General features: G+C 29.5%; 1 protein-coding gene across 1 annotated transcript in view; it reads left to right on the top strand.

The window, feature by feature from the left end:
• The window catches only part of LOC111034838 (nephrin-like), a 48073-nt gene extending 43162 nt beyond the window's left edge, over nucleotides 1-4911 (top strand). The window contains exons 15-20 of the mRNA XM_022316231.1: nucleotides 226-442; nucleotides 1618-1812; nucleotides 2439-2615; nucleotides 2845-2981; nucleotides 3191-3377; nucleotides 3870-4911. Of these exons, the coding sequence (XP_022171923.1) occupies nucleotides 226-442; nucleotides 1618-1812; nucleotides 2439-2615; nucleotides 2845-2981; nucleotides 3191-3377; nucleotides 3870-4273 (1317 nt within the window). The 3' untranslated portion in view covers nucleotides 4274-4911. The remainder of the gene's footprint in view (nucleotides 1-225; nucleotides 443-1617; nucleotides 1813-2438; nucleotides 2616-2844; nucleotides 2982-3190; nucleotides 3378-3869) is intronic.
• The last annotated feature ends 15796 nt before the right edge of the window (nucleotides 4912-20707 follow it).

The following is a 20707-nucleotide window of genomic DNA, read 5'->3' as shown; positions in this document are numbered from 1 at the left end:
GGGGGGGGGGGGGGGAGGATCATGATATCGTAAGACGTCGTCGTCATACAATACGATGCGGTTATACTTTTACTACCCGTAGGTGCCACTACAATAACAATAATAACCGTCGATCGTCACGTCGCGTTACAAACAAACGCACGAGTCATAATATCGTACAATAATATTAGGGACTCGGTATGATAATATAAAACATTAATAATGATTTCACTGCTCGCGTTTCAGCTGAACGAAACGTTTTACGAGTCGACGCTGACGATACTGCAAGTGGACCAGTTCAATTACGGCGATTACGTGTGCACCGCGTCCAACGATCTCGGGCGGACGACTTCGGTCAACCGGTTGACCGTCTTCTCGCACCCCGACCCGCCGTCCAATTTCCGATTGGCGAACGCCACGCACAACCGAGTGATGCTGACGTGGTCCCCCGGATTCGACGGAGGTACGACCGCTGCCGGTCGCGGCTTGTAAAATATAATATTAGTATTAGTATTATTATTATTATTATTATTATTATTATTATGCGTACGACTCCTCGCCATCGGCGTACCCACGATAATACGGCGGCTGTGCACACACAGTTATGTAACAGTATTTCAGTCGATGCGAGGCGTAACGTTTCGATACGTTTTGTTTTCGTCAGACGCCACTATAATATATTATGCCCGCACCTGCCCACTCGTCTCCGACGTTCAGAGCGGACGAGTGTCGGACGCAATCCGAGTGTCTCTATTCGGTTTTCGTTGATTTTTTCTTTAAAGTCGCTGTTCCATTTTTTTGTTCGTTTTCGCACTACGGCGTGTTACACATTCGTACGGTTCGACGACACGATCTGGCCAAACGCAGTAGCTGAAACCTACGCGCACAATAGTAATACAAATACGCGAGGTCTGAGGGTTTATTGCGACGGTGGTATTCCGTTCGTAATTATAGTATTATAAATAACAGAGTGTGGGATCGTTGTAAGGGATACTTTTAAAACGCATTGAAGTAAATATTTAATAATATAAAAAAATAATTATTCTAAATACTAAGGCCAAATACTAACAAATATTTAAACAGTTACTGTCAACCATCCGTTTAATTTGATTTTTTTCGTTTTGGTTTATTTATTTATTGATACGTTTTATAAACATATTTTTTTATATCCGAAAGTATGGTTCATTTTTGTCGTCAGCCAATCCCCCCGCACTTGGAAAAAATATATTTTTCAATGTAAATACTTTTAAATGTTAACTAACATAATGCGTACTTACATTTTCCTCTTACAATAAAATATATTTAACAGAGTCATTATTGTTTTATTTAAACAACAAACATAAATCATATAGTACCTGCCTAATTTGTAAATTTAAAATGTAACTAAACTACTGTAACTGTTAGTAACCGGTTACTCATTTCTAAAATATCTCGTATCTCGTGACTAGACACATGATTTTAGTGTAACTTGTAACCAGTTATAGCTTACAACTAATTTAGTAATATTTGCCCATCTCTGGGTATATCAGATTGCGTAGTGCGTAGTAGGACATTATAACAGTCGTTCCTTTTATTTACCTAATAAAATTATAAACACAAATAATATAATTTCCATGTACTAAATTTTCGCTTGTTTAGGTGAACCGGTTACGTACCGCATCCGGTACCGGGCGTTCGACAGTAAAAACTACAAATTCGAGGAAATCGGAAATGAAACCCATCACACGGTCATGGGACTCGAACCTTTCACGACGTATTTGTTCAGCATCATGGCCCGTAACTTGTACGGGGACAGCTCTTACGTTCCTCAGAGCATCAAAGTAACAACCACAAGTACGTAAAGTAATAAATAACGGTGTTAGATGCCTTTTAACAATCAACTATAATATAAGTATATAGGTAATTATACGTACACCTCTATTTGTCTCCATAAATACACAGTAATGCATATATGTATTGTACATGTACCTACTATATGTATATTATATACAGTGAAACTTTCATATTAAAAAATTGCATGGGGAAATAACAATTCGTATTGTAGAGAATTCCGTTAAATATAATCTAATACATTTGGTTCTCAAAACAGACAATTTTGTTAAATAGGTAGTGAAGTTCGATGTATGGAATTTTCAATATTTAATGTATTCTGTATGGTCACATGCAGACATATATAGTCATTCGTCACTCTATCGGTTTGAATGGGCATATTATGCACCATGAATATCCGTTCGCGAAATAGTCATAGAACCTCCATACCTCCATGTTTTCGGACATCAAATTAAATATGCACAATAGTCAATTATATTGCACTGTAATAATTTTATGCTGGATGTCACATCGGCAATATTAAATATTATAAGTTTAACGCGTGACGGCAATGGAACGTTATGAGGAGACACGTCGATGTATCATTTCAATCGTTTTGATTCGAAACCCGTCGATATTATGTTTTACAGAGGAAACTGTACAACCGAAGCCCGATTCGAATGCAGGGAAGCCCGCCGACGAACAAGGAATGCGCATCGTGTTTACTTTCTTGGGAGTTTTTGGCGGTGTGTTGATACTCATCAGCATATTTATTGTGTCGTACTGCATTCACAGACGCCGTAACGTCAACAAACAGATAAACAACGGTATGTGTAATTGATATTCTATTATCCACGTCATTGTCTATCGACGAGGATTTCGAAAAAAGACGCTTTGATGACTAACCGTAGTTTTAAAACTCTGTCATAGACTGATCTTATCACTATCAATGTAGAGCTCTACCTAAACAGGATATTGCGTCCCCGCGATAACTGTCGATTGATTATAATTATTTGATGAAACTCGAATTATTGACAATTTCTCGTTGCTTTACAGAAAACAACGACTCTAGTAGTAAAACGCCAACGATCGAAATGTATGCACCGAACACCTATAACGGAGGATACGAAGAAAATTTAAGCTCAATTTCGGCCAAATCGGAAACATATTCAAATGTTTCACCGGATTATAACGTAAGTAGATTCTGCATAATTATATTCATGTCAGTGTTATTTGCATGCACGTTGAACTAAAAAAAAAAAAAAACAACAATAAGTATACTTCATATCTATAATATACCTACAAAGTGTTTTGAGGGGGATGGGTACACGTGTATTTTATACGCGAAAAAATATAAATGCAAATGTCACCGAAGCTCGAATAAACAGACAACTGTTTGCAGGACGATCAACAGCAAAAGTCTGCTGAACAATCGTACTTGATCGAACAGATCGATTATCCTTTCATCAACGATTGCGACCATCCCCTGCAGCCACACGTTCAATACGGCGGTGCCTTAAGTGTGAGCTCTGACCAATCGATGCAACATTACAATATGCACGAAAACACAAACGACAGAAGAAATATCGGTAAATTGAGAAAATGTTAAACCTTCCGCTAACCGCCACATAATATGTACTATAAGGCCTGCCTTGCGGTCCTAAAAAATGCCTTCGCATGGACGAAGTCTTACATTATTACAATAAGAATACAAAACAATATTTATACAATATACAATATAATATAATATTCTATACATACGACACGCTTGAATTAATAATATGGTTTCGGTTTACGCATAAAACATAACACAACGCAGCAAATAGTAATAACAAAATCACGATGATATAACGATAATAATATTACATTAACAATATTGTATTATCCTAATAATTTTATGGCACACGTGTAATTATGGCACTTTTCGATTAAAACCTATCGTCGCAATATTATTTTGTGCGCTGTGATAACACGAGCACGCGACATGTCAGCTAGCGACACTATAGTCTGCTGCGAAAAAAGACATGTCCAAACAAACCAAAACTGACCGAAACAATATTGGCTCATCGTGTGTGTTGCAGAGAATCGGACTTCCCACCTCCACCACCACCATCACCTCCACCATCTCCACCACATCCAACAGCATCAGCAGCAGCAGCAGCAGCAGCAGCAGCAGCAGCATCAGCATCAGCAGCAGCACCACCACCACCAGCATCATCATCAGCCGCAGCAGCATCCGCACCATGCTCAGCAACCTCATCACGCCGTGCCGGGCGTACCGACAGCTCGGGCCGTGCCATTACCGCCGATTTTGCACAACCGACCGGTGCCATCTCCGACGATACCGCCGATGGCTAGCAAGCTCAACTATTACTCGCCTCCACCGCCGCCGCCTCCGCCACCCGACGTCACGGTGTTCTCGTCTCAAAACGTCCTCACCACTTTCGCGCACAAACCGGACGAGACGGAGGGACACTTAGTCTGAGTCCGCCGTTCCCGCTCAACAACCCCGCCCGCCGCCGCACCGCCGAAACACCTTGAACTTCCGGTCGCATGCACTGCGTGCGATTCGTTCGATGGTGAAATTCGCCGGATATCCTACCCGCGAAACACGATTACTTTCCAATCGGGTTCCTCTTTTCGAGTCCCGTTGGCGACTTTCCCTCCTCATGACCTGAGCACAAGCCTCGTAGACGCGTATAACTACGAATCGTGCGACGCGTAGTGGACGGACAGTTTTTTTGCCACAACTTCCGTTTTAAAATATAATAACGAAATAATGAGCCACCCGAACATTTTACACGATTTTGCGGAGGAACTTCTTTCATAATGTTAGCATAGGGGTGGCCGTTCGATGGGATGGTAAAGTGGTAACCTGCAGTACCCACATAATATTATAGTTATTCGCTTTCCGCTTAATATTGTACCCTTAAATGCTTTAGAAATAGAATCGGTGTATGTCAATTACTCGTTATTCGTCTATCTTTTTAACTTACTACTAATTTGACATTCGTTATCCTACATAATGTTAGGGGTTTGCTCGTCAGGTTAGGTTAAATGTAATTAATTCGTGTTGTTATTAAATATGTATTTAAAAGTCAAAAAGCCAAATGGTTTAAAAACGAAAAAAAAAACAAACAAATAATAAAATAATATCCATATATAATTCACGAATCAAATCGATCGTCACTCGGTCTAAACTGCGTTGCAAATTTGCAACTGAAAGGTTGGAAAATGTTGTTGTACCTATGTAGTAAGAAGTTTTCTGTCATTATACATTAACTGGTAATCATAAGTTTTCCGACATCGTTCATACGATGTTATGTACACCTGTCAAGCTTTGTCCGATTGAATGTGAAATATCTTTCACATGTAATAATAATAATATTATTATTTATATATATAATATACATATAAAATAATATCATTTATATAATATGTATAAAACATTATATATTGGTATGTATATTCTAGTCACGAATAAACATTATTAGCTTAGACATTATTATTATTATTATTATTATTATTATTATATATACTTAAATTACGTGTGCGTTTGTTATTTACACATAAATGTAAGGTTTGAAACAAATACAATAAATACATATTTATATATATATATATATATATATATATAATACACATATTATACTCATATATACCAAAAATCGATTTCTTAAAACAATAGTTTGTGCCAGCAACAAATAAAGAGATTATTTGTTGTCCACTCATGTAGGAATTAAGCCAAATATTTACGCAAATCGGGATCTGCCTTAAAGCGTTGGTCACCACTTTGTTTTATGCTCTTTAACAATTATTACTTATTGTGATCTCGAAAAGGTTTAAAATTGTTTTATTTTAACTAGTCTGTTAAGTCTATATTACTATTATATAAGCGCACCGAAAATTTTGGTTGACTGAACCGTGTTTTTTTTTTTACCTAAAATAGCCTTTTATTAAATTATTCTTACAACAGTTGAATAGCTACTATAGTTTGTTGTCTATTCGTTTACAACATTAAGACTTCGATGTATAATATGTATTCTTTACTACATTTTTCTTGCTATTGAGTTTCGTTAAGTTTTTGTTTTAATTTAAACACTTAAAAATAAGTAAAACATATTATTATGATGTACCTATTATATTAAGTTCTTTACACGCTTATGTATATGCCTAATGACTATAAATATATATGAGTTTATTTTGTTTAGTAAATTTATCTACCTACCTACATAATATAATTGTACAATTTATTTTTAAGTTTATCCATTATTTATAAAATAATTCGTATGTAGAATAAAGATAATGTAAAAAGAGTCAAAAACATGTTGTTGTAATTTATTTCATCCTTTGTAACCCAAGAAGATTTTGGTACAAACAAAATAAAATAAAATACATTTAAGCTATCTATATAATATTATGTGTGTATAGTTATAGTACCTACATGAAACGATTTCAATTAGCGTTTATAATTCAATATAATAATATCATCACATTATAGATTATGTTCGTGGCAGTTTTCAAACTTTAATAAAATTACTTAAAAGGTTGAAGGTTGTGCTTTTTATTCTTAGATTTATCTTAGAATAATAATTCGTAGTTTTGGGTTGAAAAATAACAAATTAAATTTTTGAAGTCACTGAATTATATTTACTGAGTTGGGTGTATTCAAATATTTACCATCAACAATATTTACTCGCAATTTATTTTACTCGCACTAAATATTTTTAAAATATGTATCTCAAAAATAATTTTTCAGGAAACCTATTGTGTATTACGTTTAACGTGATTTATAAATATATTCTACAGATTCAGCTTCATATATTTATACTCGTTTCTGTATGGAGGTATTCATCATTGGTTTGAATTTAAACTAACAATATACAATTGGCTTCTCCGAGTCGATCGCGAGGAGAAGAGTCGTAACGTATAGATTCGTATCCTGACCATATAATATCATCAAAAATCACCAATAGTTGCGACATTTTAAAACTTTTACCAACAAGTTAAAATACAATAATAAAAGTATATTTTACATCCACTTTCATTTCTGTTTGAATTTAACAAACATCAAAAGAGCCAGGTCAGGATCTTTTTATTCGTCTCGGAAAATATTGCATTCAACGTGTACATTTCACAGTAAGTAATAATATCACTTGAGACATGAATAAAGTTAAGGGGAAAAAAACACAAAATAAAAGTGGTAATATCCACACACAGCGATATTCCATATAACTATTATTATTATTAAATAATTTTATCGTTTTCATATTTTATTCTTAATATTATATGACGGCATATCGCAGTTATCAGTCAATAGAATCGTCAAGATATAAGAGAGATAAGATCGAAATAAAACGTTAGTAATATTTTAATTTGTTAAGGATTAAAATATGCAAAGTGCAAAGTATTAGAAATTAAGAAAAATACGTCTAAATACAATTACGTATAATTATGGAACTCGATAATAATATTATAAATCGTTTATGAAATATGATTTTTTAGGAAGCTCAGAGAAAATAATATTTTAAATCTATTAAGATTTGTTGGAGTGTTTAAACTTAAACAAATTATTTTTAAAACTAATTAATTTTATTAAATATGTTTTCAATTATGTAGCTGGGTAAGCTAAGCAAAATATGTTTCGGTTTATTTTTAAGTTCATTTTTAAATATGTTATGGTACACTAGGTAGGTAACCTATACTAGCTTTTTAAATATATTGTGATAATCATTTGCTACCAAGTTTTAAGGAGTTTCTTAAATTAAAGTTATCCGTTCCATTTTTTATAAACATAATTACCTCTTTAAAGTTTGAATTGGGGGCAAAATATATTGGCTTCATGAATCACGACGTGTTTTATTCAACCTTTTTTAGTTCAATTTTGAAAATTTTAGTTTCGAGTAGTTGAATTGTTAATTCACAGTTAATGATATCTAACTATAACTATATTTAAGGAATCTAAAAAACCGTTTTTCACAATTTTTTTTACGAGCACTTAAAATTTAGAAAACTACATAAATACAATAAAAAACTGAGTTCCCCTAAGAATATTTTTAAATTGCAATGATTTATCATTGTTTCCAAATGTATTAAAAATAATGCAAAACTTTGTTGCGTCGATATGCGGGAGGCGAGATAAGTGCTCAACACTTTACAATCTCTGTATCCTGTACACTTTTTATGTATATACTTATTCAATACTTCAAAATTCAAATATTTGGAAATAAACTTGACTATTTAGCTTGAGACACATCAAACAATTAAATATATAATAAATGGTGAAATATAAACAAGAGAGATAAGTTCATTAATCATTATTATTCTTTTGTAGTTTGTAATATCTATATCGTGAATAAAAATATTAATTGTCACGTCTTATGTAAGTACAATGAACTTACAATTAATAATACTAATAATTATAGTTATTAAATACTACTATGGATCAACACATAATATTATGAAGTATTGTGTTTCACATTTAGATTCTTAAAATTATAATGCATGTAAAATATATGTCACCCTATATTGACTAACCAGAAAATAAATAATTAAAAAAAAGCAGTTTCTATGAAGCCACGTCGATATACATTTTTGATAGACATAGCAAAAAATAAAATTAGTTTGTGATGTAAAACAATGCTTTGTATGATATAATTATATGACTAAAATATTGTCAAATACATTACAAAAAAATGGAAACTAAATATTTGCATTTAAATGGTAACTCTTAGTGCAGAAGTGGTATAATAATAGGTGTACACAACTATTAATGTTATTTATATATTCAGTATGTTTAACATATTATTATACATACTACATCATACGATGAAAAGTAAGAATAATATTATGACTTATGTTAGGTTAAATTACCATGCGACGACCAGATCAAGTTAACTGGTTGAAAAGTAGTTTATCCGTTATCGGAAACCACAATCATTGGTAATGAAGTAACTGTGTTAACAGAAGTTATGATAAAAAATAAACGCAGGGAAGACATCCAAAGGTAATTTGGGATTTATATTAAACACCTAAATATTTACCAATAAATTAAAGAAAGTAGAAAAAATTTACATTTTTAATATATTATAATTTAGATAAATTTAAATTTGTATAATTTTTTTGTACAAAACAAGTAGGTAGGTGCCCGAATAAAACTCGAAATTAACATAAATGGAATTGTTTCTGTGTCTAGAGTTTCCGCTTTAGACAGTTTTCATTGCATATGTTATATTTCTCTTAATTGAAATAAAAGTTTTACTCCACCACCAGTCATTTAGATACATACAATATTTTAAGGTTTATTTCCATTCGTATATAGACGGCTGTCATTCTTAATTTTATGTACAATTTTATCAAAGTTTGTTGTTCGCTTTGTTAAAAATACATCGGTACAAAATATTTTGTTCAATAAATTATGTTCTGTTTTGTATCGACTAAGAACATAAAACAGTAAATAGTCACGTTATTGTTTAATTTCTAATAGGTATTGAATTAATTTTTTAGTTTAAATAAAATAAAAACGGACACAAAATAATGTATTATTTAATGTATTTACATTACTACATTAAATTTGAATGTATTTATCGTCTGACGTGTTTTGTACGAAACAAATTCAAACAGAGATGGAATGAAAGAACTCCGTATAAATGCATAATACATTACGTGGAGGTTAAATTACAAAGATCCGTAAAATCCAATAATATTTATACGTTCACCGTTGCTGTTTGCAGTGTATCCTCCAAAGATTTACTATTTCTATATAACAAAACCACAAACCATAATAATCATTCAGTATTAGACCGTACTATTTTGTATATATCCAGCTAGCATTTGCCAAAGTCAATCAGTTAAAGCCCGTCATTCGAACTTTGTCCAAGAGCCGTTGTAAAAACCGTGGTTTTACCGATGTAATTTTACCGCAACACATATATAGGTATACAATGGTCACATTTTTTTTCTTCAATAGTCAATAAAGCTGTCTATCAGTGCAGTTCCATTGTGCGCGATAGCCTTTCAATGCCATTATTGTAATCAGATTTAACCCCGTTTCTCTTTTAGGCTCAATTATATTTTTACCTAAATGTTTTTTCCAAATGTATTGCTTTTCCCGGAGCTTTAGCTGAAAGACACGCGAAATCAATCTTAATTTCCCGATATCAACCGTATAATATTCTACACATACCTACCAAACAGTGCACCTACGTAAAAAAAACAAAAAAAAACAAAAAAAACAAAGTAAAACAATCGCCTATTATTACTGAGATATTTTTTGAATAGAATTAATAGGTGTTCAACCAGATACATTTTATTCTTAGTTACATTGGTAGCAACCATTTTGACTAGTGACCGTGAATATATTATATGAGATTCTTTTGACGGCGTAATGTTATTTTAATATCGTTTCAAGACTCTAAAACTTTAGTAGAATTCTTGTTGCGATTTCAAAATACGTTTGATACAATATGAATTTTAGAAACAAACAAAAAGTGAACACAATACTGAAAACATCAAATGTTGGCACATTTTATAACGGTTTCGATAAGTGTGCACTGTAAAATCCATCTCAGTTTTGTTTTCTAACTGAAAAATATGTATCCTGAGCAGCCTTTCTGACTTAAAAAATGAGTCAGATGATCATTTTATTTGCATTGGTTCAGATATTTAAACAAAAATATAATCATTATTGCATGTTAAGAAGATGTCTAAGTGATGCAAAAGTTAAAAAAATGCCATAACCCTCACAGTTCCACAATTAGCCAAGTATTTATATTAAACAAAATCATAACCTTTTTATTTTTCCAGATTGTCTTTATCTTAAATGCCATTTATGTAACACTGGTATTGATTATCAGTTTTTCGTATTAATACGGCACATTGTATTATTATTATTTCGTAATGGTTTTACAGAATTATTATTGTAGATATACCTACAGTCAAACATTTTTTGTCAAGCGGAGGAAGATCACTGTTTTTCTGTATTTACAATTTGTAAAGGACCATTTTCTCACAAAATAACTCTGAAACTTATAATACTTCTATACGACGTTTTATTTATATACGTTATTAATATTATATAATATTGTACCTAGGTAGGTGTTACATTACTATACTTATACTATTTTGATAAAAACACTTCAGTAACAAGTAGTTTTATATTTTTATTATTATTTCTATAGGGACCAAGATTACTTTAATAACTTTCAAAGAATAAATTATTTTTTATGTGTATCACAAAATACAGGTACTTATAATAATATAAGGATTACATTTTTACATCAAGCACAAAAACTTGAATTATTCATCATTTATAAAATTTAATTTAATTTTCTAGCTTTTTTTTCTAATATAATTATTAATATTCGCCGTTTATCTCAACGTTTTCGTGAACCAACCGCAACTAACACAATATTCGGCCAACCGTTTTTATAACTAATCGATTTTTCACCTTAAAAAATTACCGTAAATTACTCGTAAGGAAAAAAAAGATATCTACAGGATATCCACCTCGTCAACTCCTTTTTATCCCTCCTGCCGTCACGTCATATTAAGTTTTAATACAACATAATTCATCGTGTGTGGAATTTGGCATGCAACATAATCTGCGTTTTTATGTTCATATTATTATCATTACCATTTACACTGAAAATTATAATTTTGTGTTCTGAGCAGAGCGACGAATGCATTGGTTTTACAATAATGTGTGTTTAACATTAATTGTATTTTTTTTCGCCGTGCCTGTCACTTTTTGGAAAAAGAAAAATGCATTATTTTTCAACTCTTAGGGTGATTTCTGGTGGAAAATTGGATCAATTAGTTAACTCGAGATGTCTACAGTATAAATTATTATCGGTACTCCTCAAAATAATAAGAGAAAATGAAAATATAAAATATAGAAAAACGGAAATACTTATCCAAAATAAGATTTAGTCTAAATCGGTTTTGTTCTTTTGCTATAAATCATAAATGACTAACTGTAGAATTTAAACTCTCTCTTAATATTTTTGTTAGAATACCTGCCTATTCCAGACTCGATACAATTTCCCAAAATATTTTAGAGCTTTTTGAACTATTTATATACATTTGAAATTTTAAGTTATTTTACGATTTTATTTATTATATAATTTTTATTTGTAAGTTTAAATACTCGAATATTCATATTATGTAATCATTATTTACTAAACATAATACGAGATTTGTATGTATAAGTACTGTTTTTTGTTTTTCATGTGCTTATCAATTTACAAAAAAAAATAGCTGAAGTACAAAAACCTTGTGTTTTATATTTTATAAAAAACATTTTTTTAATGTATTATCGAATTGTGTTCAAATTTTGTTTTACGCTTTTTTCTTTATCAAAACCATTTAAACTCAGATAAAACTAGTATACTTTATGTTATATACACATACTGTGTATAGTTTCTACAATTGTTTGTACTTATACACCTTCGGAATGACGCTGAGTATTACCTCTTTTCCATCGCCGTATGTGAAATGTTCAAATGATAATTCTGAGCGACGATGATAAGGTGAGATAGGATGAATATAATAACATGAATTTATCAGCAAATGAGGAAAATCTCTCATAGTTTCGAACGAGATTGGAGCATTAAAAATAAAAGTTTAATGTAGTTACCTATTGGACAATTAATAAGTACCTACTATTATTAGTTAATAAAATATGACACATTAAAAATCATTGTGAGATGGAACTCGTGGACAAATTATTATTTTATTCACAGTGGCTTTACCAAATTTTCATAGTTGGTATATATAGTAAAAGTTTATCGATTTAAATGTAGGTATTTTTTTGTATATACTCAAAGACAATCCAAATCGTTCATAAATGTTAATTTTATATCGTTTTTGTTCATTTGTATATAAAATTATAAACAAATTAGTGAGTATCAATAAATTAACAAATAATGTATTCTTTTCTAAGTTAAGAGAAAACTTGCAAATCGTGTGAATATTGTCTCCGTAAGCGTCTCCCGCACTAAATCCATTTTATATATAATTTCAAAATTACTCAGAAATCATAGTTGGTACTGAACCTACATCTAACTGACATGGGACCTCATTTAAAACACTTTGATTTATTTGTATGTAAAATTATAATTATTTTCTTATTTTATTTAACATTGTTATTCTTCTCAAAATATCCTATATCTAACCCTTTAAATAGCTGGTTTATAGCGTTCTTTTAAGTATTATCTAAAATTAAAATTATTTTCGATACATTTTATTTTGATCAATATATTATATAGTAGAATAAACTAATTTTTACCTCAGAAGTATTTGGAATTTCACGATTTTTATAAAAAGGTAGAAGATAAATGTGGAGAACAAAGTTATTCATTATCATCAATTATTATCGTTCAATCATATGGTAAATATATTATTTTGGTGTAGTTTATTAAATTGTTCAGTTATTCATCTAGTCGCAAATTATATAAAGTTAAAAATAAATTATATTTTTGTTAATATTGGTAGTTTTTTTTTGTACAGAAATAAAATATATAAAAAAATATAAAAACCAACCAACGACGGTACTCATAAAATAACTTTTTTTATGATAATTTGGTGTGTAAAGGTCGAGAATTTTTCCCTGGCCTCTTAAACAATATATTTCATAAATATAGATTTTGAAATTGCAACTTTACGAGCCATAAAATAATAATAATTTTTAGTTGTTGAACATTTATTGAATAAATAGTGATACATATAACATTAGTAATTTTTGTATTTAGTAAATTATAAGCATATTTATATTTTTAATTTAAACAATTTTTAATTTTATTCTAAATTGAATAAGCAATAACGAATATAAAACAAACAAAAAAATCTCTCGAATCTAATGAAAGTATGTGAATGAGTATTTTTTATGTTATCATTGATCATCATAGCTAAACTTTGGTATAAAACAATTTTTTTTTCTTCTGAAATTGTAGTCATTTAAATGTACTTAATCGTCAAAATATTATTATTGAAAGAATATTATGAGCATGTGAAGAATTACGTACAGAGATTATTAAATATGTAATTTACTAAGCAATGCACCTCACGCCATCTATTGCCTTGTTCATATAATTCTGGTTGGAACGCACTATCTCCAAAGTAATTTAATAGAGTGCGCTAATATTATATTTTACACTTTGACAGTGAATATTGTGGACGTAACTTCTGACTAGTCTGTAACAGAACCCAGACGTTAAATGGATTTTTATTAGGTACTATGATGATATTTATTATATATACTGGATGATCCAAGTGATCCAACAAGTAAGCTCACCCCCCTTTATTTCTTTAATAATGATGTATTTCAAAATCTGATTTTTGGAATCTTTAAGTATACTCAAAAATCATATTTCCATATTCTTGAGTTTTTGGTGCCACTTAAGGAGTGTCCTGTGGCGATACGAACCTTTGTTTTTCAAATGAGAACCCCACTATTTTCCTTTAAATTATTTTGTGGATAATTTTTTTGAGAATTTTGATGTATCGAAATCAAAATTCCTAATTATTGGACAATTTGTATAGAGGATAATAGTCCATAATAGGGATATACTCATACAGTTCGACACATAGAATAAGAAAAATAACTAAATAAATCAAGAAGGTTTTGACTTGCACTTACCTGTGTGTTTGACTAAATAAATATAAAATTACGTATTATTTTATATTATGTATATAGACAATAGATAACAACGTATACTGTATATCATTCTTCCCTATTATAAACTATATTATCCTTAGCACAAAATGTGTAATAACTAGAAAACTACTAGTTCGAATTTTGATTTCAATACATCAAAATTCTACAAAAATTATCCGTTAAATAATTTGCAGTAAAAAAGTGGAGTTCCTATTTGAAAAACAAAAGTTTGTATCGCAAAGGACACTCCTTAAGTATTACAAAAAATCTCAAGAATATAAAAATATGGTCTTTGAATATATTTAAAGATTCCAAAATCAGATTTTGAATAACTTCATTGTTAAAGAAAAAAAGGGGGGTGAACATACTTGTAGGATCACTCTGTACATTTATATTTAATATGTACGATACACGATTCTGAGTGAAGCCTATAATGTTACATAGTAATATAGAATACTAAATATTTGATGATTTTATTGTGATCAAAGTAATGTATTTTACTAACATTCTAAGTCATTTAATATATTGTAATTTCGTTCAAATTTAAATATAAAATAATTACCAATATAAAAACTGGGTGGATATATTATTTAGATTATTTTGGTTACAGAATTAACTATTTGTGTGCAATTTGGTTATTTTTGATTATTTTGAAAATTTTATAAATACTCAATTACAAAATAATTTGTAATTTTCAATTTCATAAATTTTGTCGAAATTCGAAGGTTGCCTATAAACAAATTGTGAGTATGTTTTTTTTAATATTTTTCAACTTCCATTGTAACAATATATCAGAAGCTTTATATTCAATTTTCAAGATCTTTTATCTGCTGCTTTTGAAAATGATTGGGAATTTTTCACTTTTGCCTCCCAAAGTACCAACTAGATTCAATTTCTTACCATAAAAGATGCTGTTGAAGAAAATTAAAGCCTTTTTTCTATCCCAAAAAAGTGATGACGGACACAAAAAAAAATTATTAAAAAAAAAAAACAAACACACACATCATTGTACTATCAATATCTTTATCACTTCACTCAGAATTCAATCAAATAAACTCCCAGCTACATGTGCTTAAATTAAAACTCATAAATTATATACACATAAAGTAAAAAAACATGAACACTCATGTCTAAATCTCTTCTAAAACCAATTTGGATTTATAGCCTTCAATTATGGAGGGTTGTCAACATCAGCAATCTAAAAAAAGCGGGTAAGTGGATATCGCTCTGTAGTACATTGGGTGTCTAGAAAGTCGCTGTAATGGATGGCATTAAATTTGAATTCATTGAAATAATATCATCTGATATGATAAACGATTCTGAGCGAAGACGGCATAAAAGTCTAGGATATTTTATACTGTTATTACTTATTATTAACACGGTAGCCGGGAAGTTCAATTCATATTATTCATAATATTATTCTTAAATTATCAGTGATTCTGCAAAATATTCTATATACTTATGTAAAATATAGCTCTTTTGAAACCAAATCACAACAAAATGTTAAAAACCGTTATTCTTTGTGTTGATATGTAATTTTGTCCAAATTTGAAATTAAAATATCTGTAAAGAATAACTTTATTTATATATTTATAGATTTTTTAGTTACTGAAATAACTGTTAAAGTGGAACCTTATTTTTAATTTTCAATCCTTAGCTATAAAAATTGAAAATATTATACATTTTAAATTATTAAATCTTTTTTAAATTTTCAATGTGAGGAGTTTGTCAAAATTTGAACTTTAAATGCTTAAAAAAATTGTGCCTATGTATTTTTAGTTTTTTTCAACAAAATGTTTATGCTTTTTGACCAAATCAATAAAATTGTATTGATATTAATAGAAAAAAAATTAAAATTGAAAACGAGTAGAAATATTTTGAAAATTGTATCACGCTTATGAATTAGAGAAATAAATATATGGTGTAAATTGCAAGTGTTTACAGTGATTCATTTTCGAATTAGAACAAAATAAGAAAATCACTACATAAGAAATCCAGTGAATATTCAATGTGGCACAAATTTCAACATCAAACGCTCAAAAAAATTGAATTTTACTAAAAATTAAAAAAAAAAAAAAAATTTATTTTGTATAGAAAATGCTAACACAAATATTCAGTGAAAATTGTATACGAGGGTTGGGTGTAAGGATTTTTTGAGGAATACAATTCGAGATCTACACCATGCATTTAAAATAAATAATGCTAGTATTGTCAATTATTGTAATAATGTAATTTTGTAATCAGATCAAAATTAGAACAGATGTAAATAAACCTAAATGTTCTTAAAGAATTGATTACATCTAATCTTAAAAGTCTAATTTCTATATAAATGGTATGCCTCAATATTTAGAAAAAATACACTGTTCCTAATCTTCTTACCCAAGTAAAAACTACAATTTAATCAATGTTGAGCAAATATACATTTTGAAAAATTACAAAATAAGAATATTTATTTAAACTTATATCATATAATATTGATTTAGGATAAAAACCTTAATATTTACTAAATATTAAGTAAATATTGAATGATTCAAAAATATTTATTTACTAAAAGTTTTAAACTAATATTTGATACATTTGTTTAAATAACATATAGTAAACATTTTTTACTAATTTTTAATACATTTTTTAAATAATATTCAGTGATTTATATTACTTATTTTTTTTCTTATATATCATGTTTTTATAATCTGTATTTAAATATTTTATATTTATTTTTAATATTACTCAATTTTATAAGTTTATTATTAAATTATTCTGTTCTGTGATCGATTGTTGAGCTTAATGTATCATTTAAGAATTATAGCAGTTAATAGTTGTCAATAAACACTTCAATGCGGCTATGCAAGTAAAAACCACCGCACACAAATAATAATTAAAAAAAAAAAATTAAAAAAAAAAATAATAATATAATAGTCATACAAAAATAAATATGAAAACATTAAATGCAAATCAAACTACATAAAAAGTGATTCATATTTTTAAAAAAGAAAATTAATCTTATTAGAAAAAAAGTAATATACAATAACATAAAATGTATTAAATGTTAAGAGTTTCCGACCTTTTTCTTATGGATTGTGCTTGAGCCAACTTTATATATTTTTAGAGTTTCATATATTTAGTGTTCACTTGCATTTGAGTTTAATTTGTTTTTACAAATTGTAAAAAGGCATACAAATTATCAAATAATAAAGTCACAATAAATTCAGAGCTTTGGGGTAGCTATTTGTACTGTCAATTTTATTTATATTAAAATATTAAAATAGTGTTATTGTATACCACATTTGAATGCAGTTTTTTTTTAAATACTGTGGTCACATTGTTATTTCTTGTAACAATATAAACCGACATGTAAATAATAACCATGAATTGATAATAATGAAGAAGAAGTATTTGTATAAAAATATTTGATTTCAATATAATTAACAGGTGTAATATTAAATATTAAATTATTATTGTCAAATAAAAACAGATATAATTGATCATAATATGGTTTGTGCTGTGTACAGGGTAGCTCAGAATACATAAACATACATATTAGATATATGCTTATATTCCTTGTACTCACACTATACATGAAACACATTAAGAATACCCAATTCTCTTCACCCTCGCCAAGTATGATCGAGTTTTCAAAGAAACGACAAATTGCTCTACAAGCAGTAATTTCGTTGCACCGCAGAATATAAAATCATAGAGGCATCGTGATTCCCTAACGTTAGGTTCAACCGATACACACCAATTAGGAAGGGATAACGATGATAATCCTATATAAGGATCATAATCAAAAATCGACTCTTTAACAGTTTTTTTTCCACGAGAAGAGCCGATGCACAACGTCCACGCCAGTCTACACCACAATACACTTTTTCACTGTTCAAATAAGGAGTATTTTTCGCTGTGCGTATAGGCGTATATGATGTATATTGAAATATCTCAGTATTCGGTATACCACTCTGATCAATTATTTCTGATTACTAACTTAAATCATCTTTTTATTGTTTTCATTCATCTTATCTCCCTATAACATTAACTCACACAATATAAAAATTCTGTGACTATCGTCGTATTATAACGTTATCATATCTTTACTATTATATTATTCTTAGCTGTAAGTATAATTACATTAGGTACCTAGCTATTATTTATTTATAACACTAGCATAACTTTAAAAGCTTAATAACTTAAATGACAGTTGGTTGGTAATCGATTATATGTTAGCCACTGATGTAGAGACGCTTGACATCTGCACCTAATTATTGTAATCATATTATATCTTTACAGTTAAGTTATTATTAACCGTAAGCACGGTTATCACGAATTAATTATCATCAATTAGGATATAAGTACTATTTTAGGTTCTCCATACCTTAAATTACATTCGGTTAGTGATTGGCTTTGTACAATCACCACGCAAGTAGGCATTTTAGGAGCGTACGATAATAGTTGCAGTTACTACAAACAAAGTCGCGTAATTAATATCCAAACGAACCGCATAAGACTCTAGTTAAGAGCGTTAGGTATTTGATTATTTATAAAAGTCAAAATACATATTATATCGCCAATATGATTTCGAGTACCGACCAACACCTCGAAAGGTTATCAACACAAGTACAACCAAGGAGTACTCACCATGAATAAGGTAAGTGAACACATACATGTACTTGACATACGCATGCTCACACCCTTAAAATAATTGTATTGGAAAGACCTTAAATAACACCTATATATATATACCCATGTACATAGCAACCGTCCCTCATATCTTATACATAAACACGCATTAGTTCATCTCGATACACTTCATAGTAGCATTGGATCGTTTGAACAACTCTTTTAGGAAGGAAGCGAACAGCTCTCCATCACTCAAAGGCGATACTCTTGTGGATCATCAATTTTCCATGCATAAGACATTTTTATAAACGAATCTCACCATACTCGTCATATTATTGTGATCTCAACCCTTACATCAGCATGGCATCCCTGTTTAGATTGTCTCTCCCTTATTTTTATTCTACTACACTGGTGGCTAACAGACCTTAATTAATTAACAGTAATTAATTAAATTATTGTTGCATAAATAAGTACGCACAATTATTAGATTTTACATAACAATTAACAGAATCAAACAGTCGGAAGCAATTAATTTTTTTTTCTTGAAAAAATTGACTAGTAGGTAATGGTTGTGTTGTATCCATCAACTCATATATTTTACATACCTACACTTAATTCAAATAATTGGAAATATAAACAAATTACAACATTTTACAATGATGGATTATACTACGAGAAAATAATTTAAAAATAATATCAATATGATATTAACAAAAGATTTTACATTTTTTATTAAATCGGAATAGTAATTATTTCGTGTCCAGATTATTTCCTTTTAAAATGTTGGTTGGTGCCTTTTCCTTCCAGATATTTTGAGGAACAATTTTTGGGTCTTCTAAATTTGTCTGTATTCGATTATTAGAAAAGTTATATAGTGAAATATTTAGTGTTTGCAAAGTATTTTAAAGAATGCAAAGAAACAATTGACATTTATTTTAAAATTAAAGATAAACTTTACCTGATCCTTACAGAGGGATTTCACTGGGCTTTAGCTTACTTAATCTTTTATTTACAAGCCTGATTAGTCTCTGCGTTGATAAATATATTTTTATTACAGTGAATTCTGTGTCTTATATGGATTTTTAAATGACTATGTGTAAGATCACGCTCATAAAGTCATAACTATTTAGTAATATTATTAAATAATATTCGTGATGTTCGGTCTATTTCTTTTGAGATATATTAGGTCGATTAAAATTTTGAGGATTGTATAAGGAGCATGGCCATGGCTATCAATGGCTATACTTAAGTACTTAACACTTCAAACTTTTTTAAACAACTTCTACGTTTTTATACTTGATTACAATAAAATACATGTTTTTAAATAAGTATATAAAAAATAGTTGGTTCACGCGTCAGCCGCACAACAGTATTGTTTAAGTAACTATATGAATGTATATATTATACTAATAGGTAAAAATAACAAGAGAATTACCTAAAAAATTACTGCTATCAACAAGAAGAATTCAACAGCATTACAAAAATTATTTTCAAAAGGCATCTAAATACATACACGTTTAGAACGTCAATAAAAATACATTACCACAATCCCACTTGTTAGTATTGAACGGTATCGTTCCCTAACGCATTGACGTGTAAACACTACAACTATAGGTAGGTAATTCAGTAATTGTAAAAATAGTTTATAGC

The sequence above is a fragment of the Myzus persicae genome, unplaced genomic scaffold, assembly GCF_001856785.1.
Source record: "Myzus persicae strain clone G006 unplaced genomic scaffold, MPER_G0061.0, whole genome shotgun sequence".
In the NCBI taxonomy this organism is placed as follows: domain Eukaryota; kingdom Metazoa; phylum Arthropoda; class Insecta; order Hemiptera; family Aphididae; genus Myzus; species Myzus persicae.
This window is presented reverse-complemented; position numbering and strand designations above follow the sequence as displayed.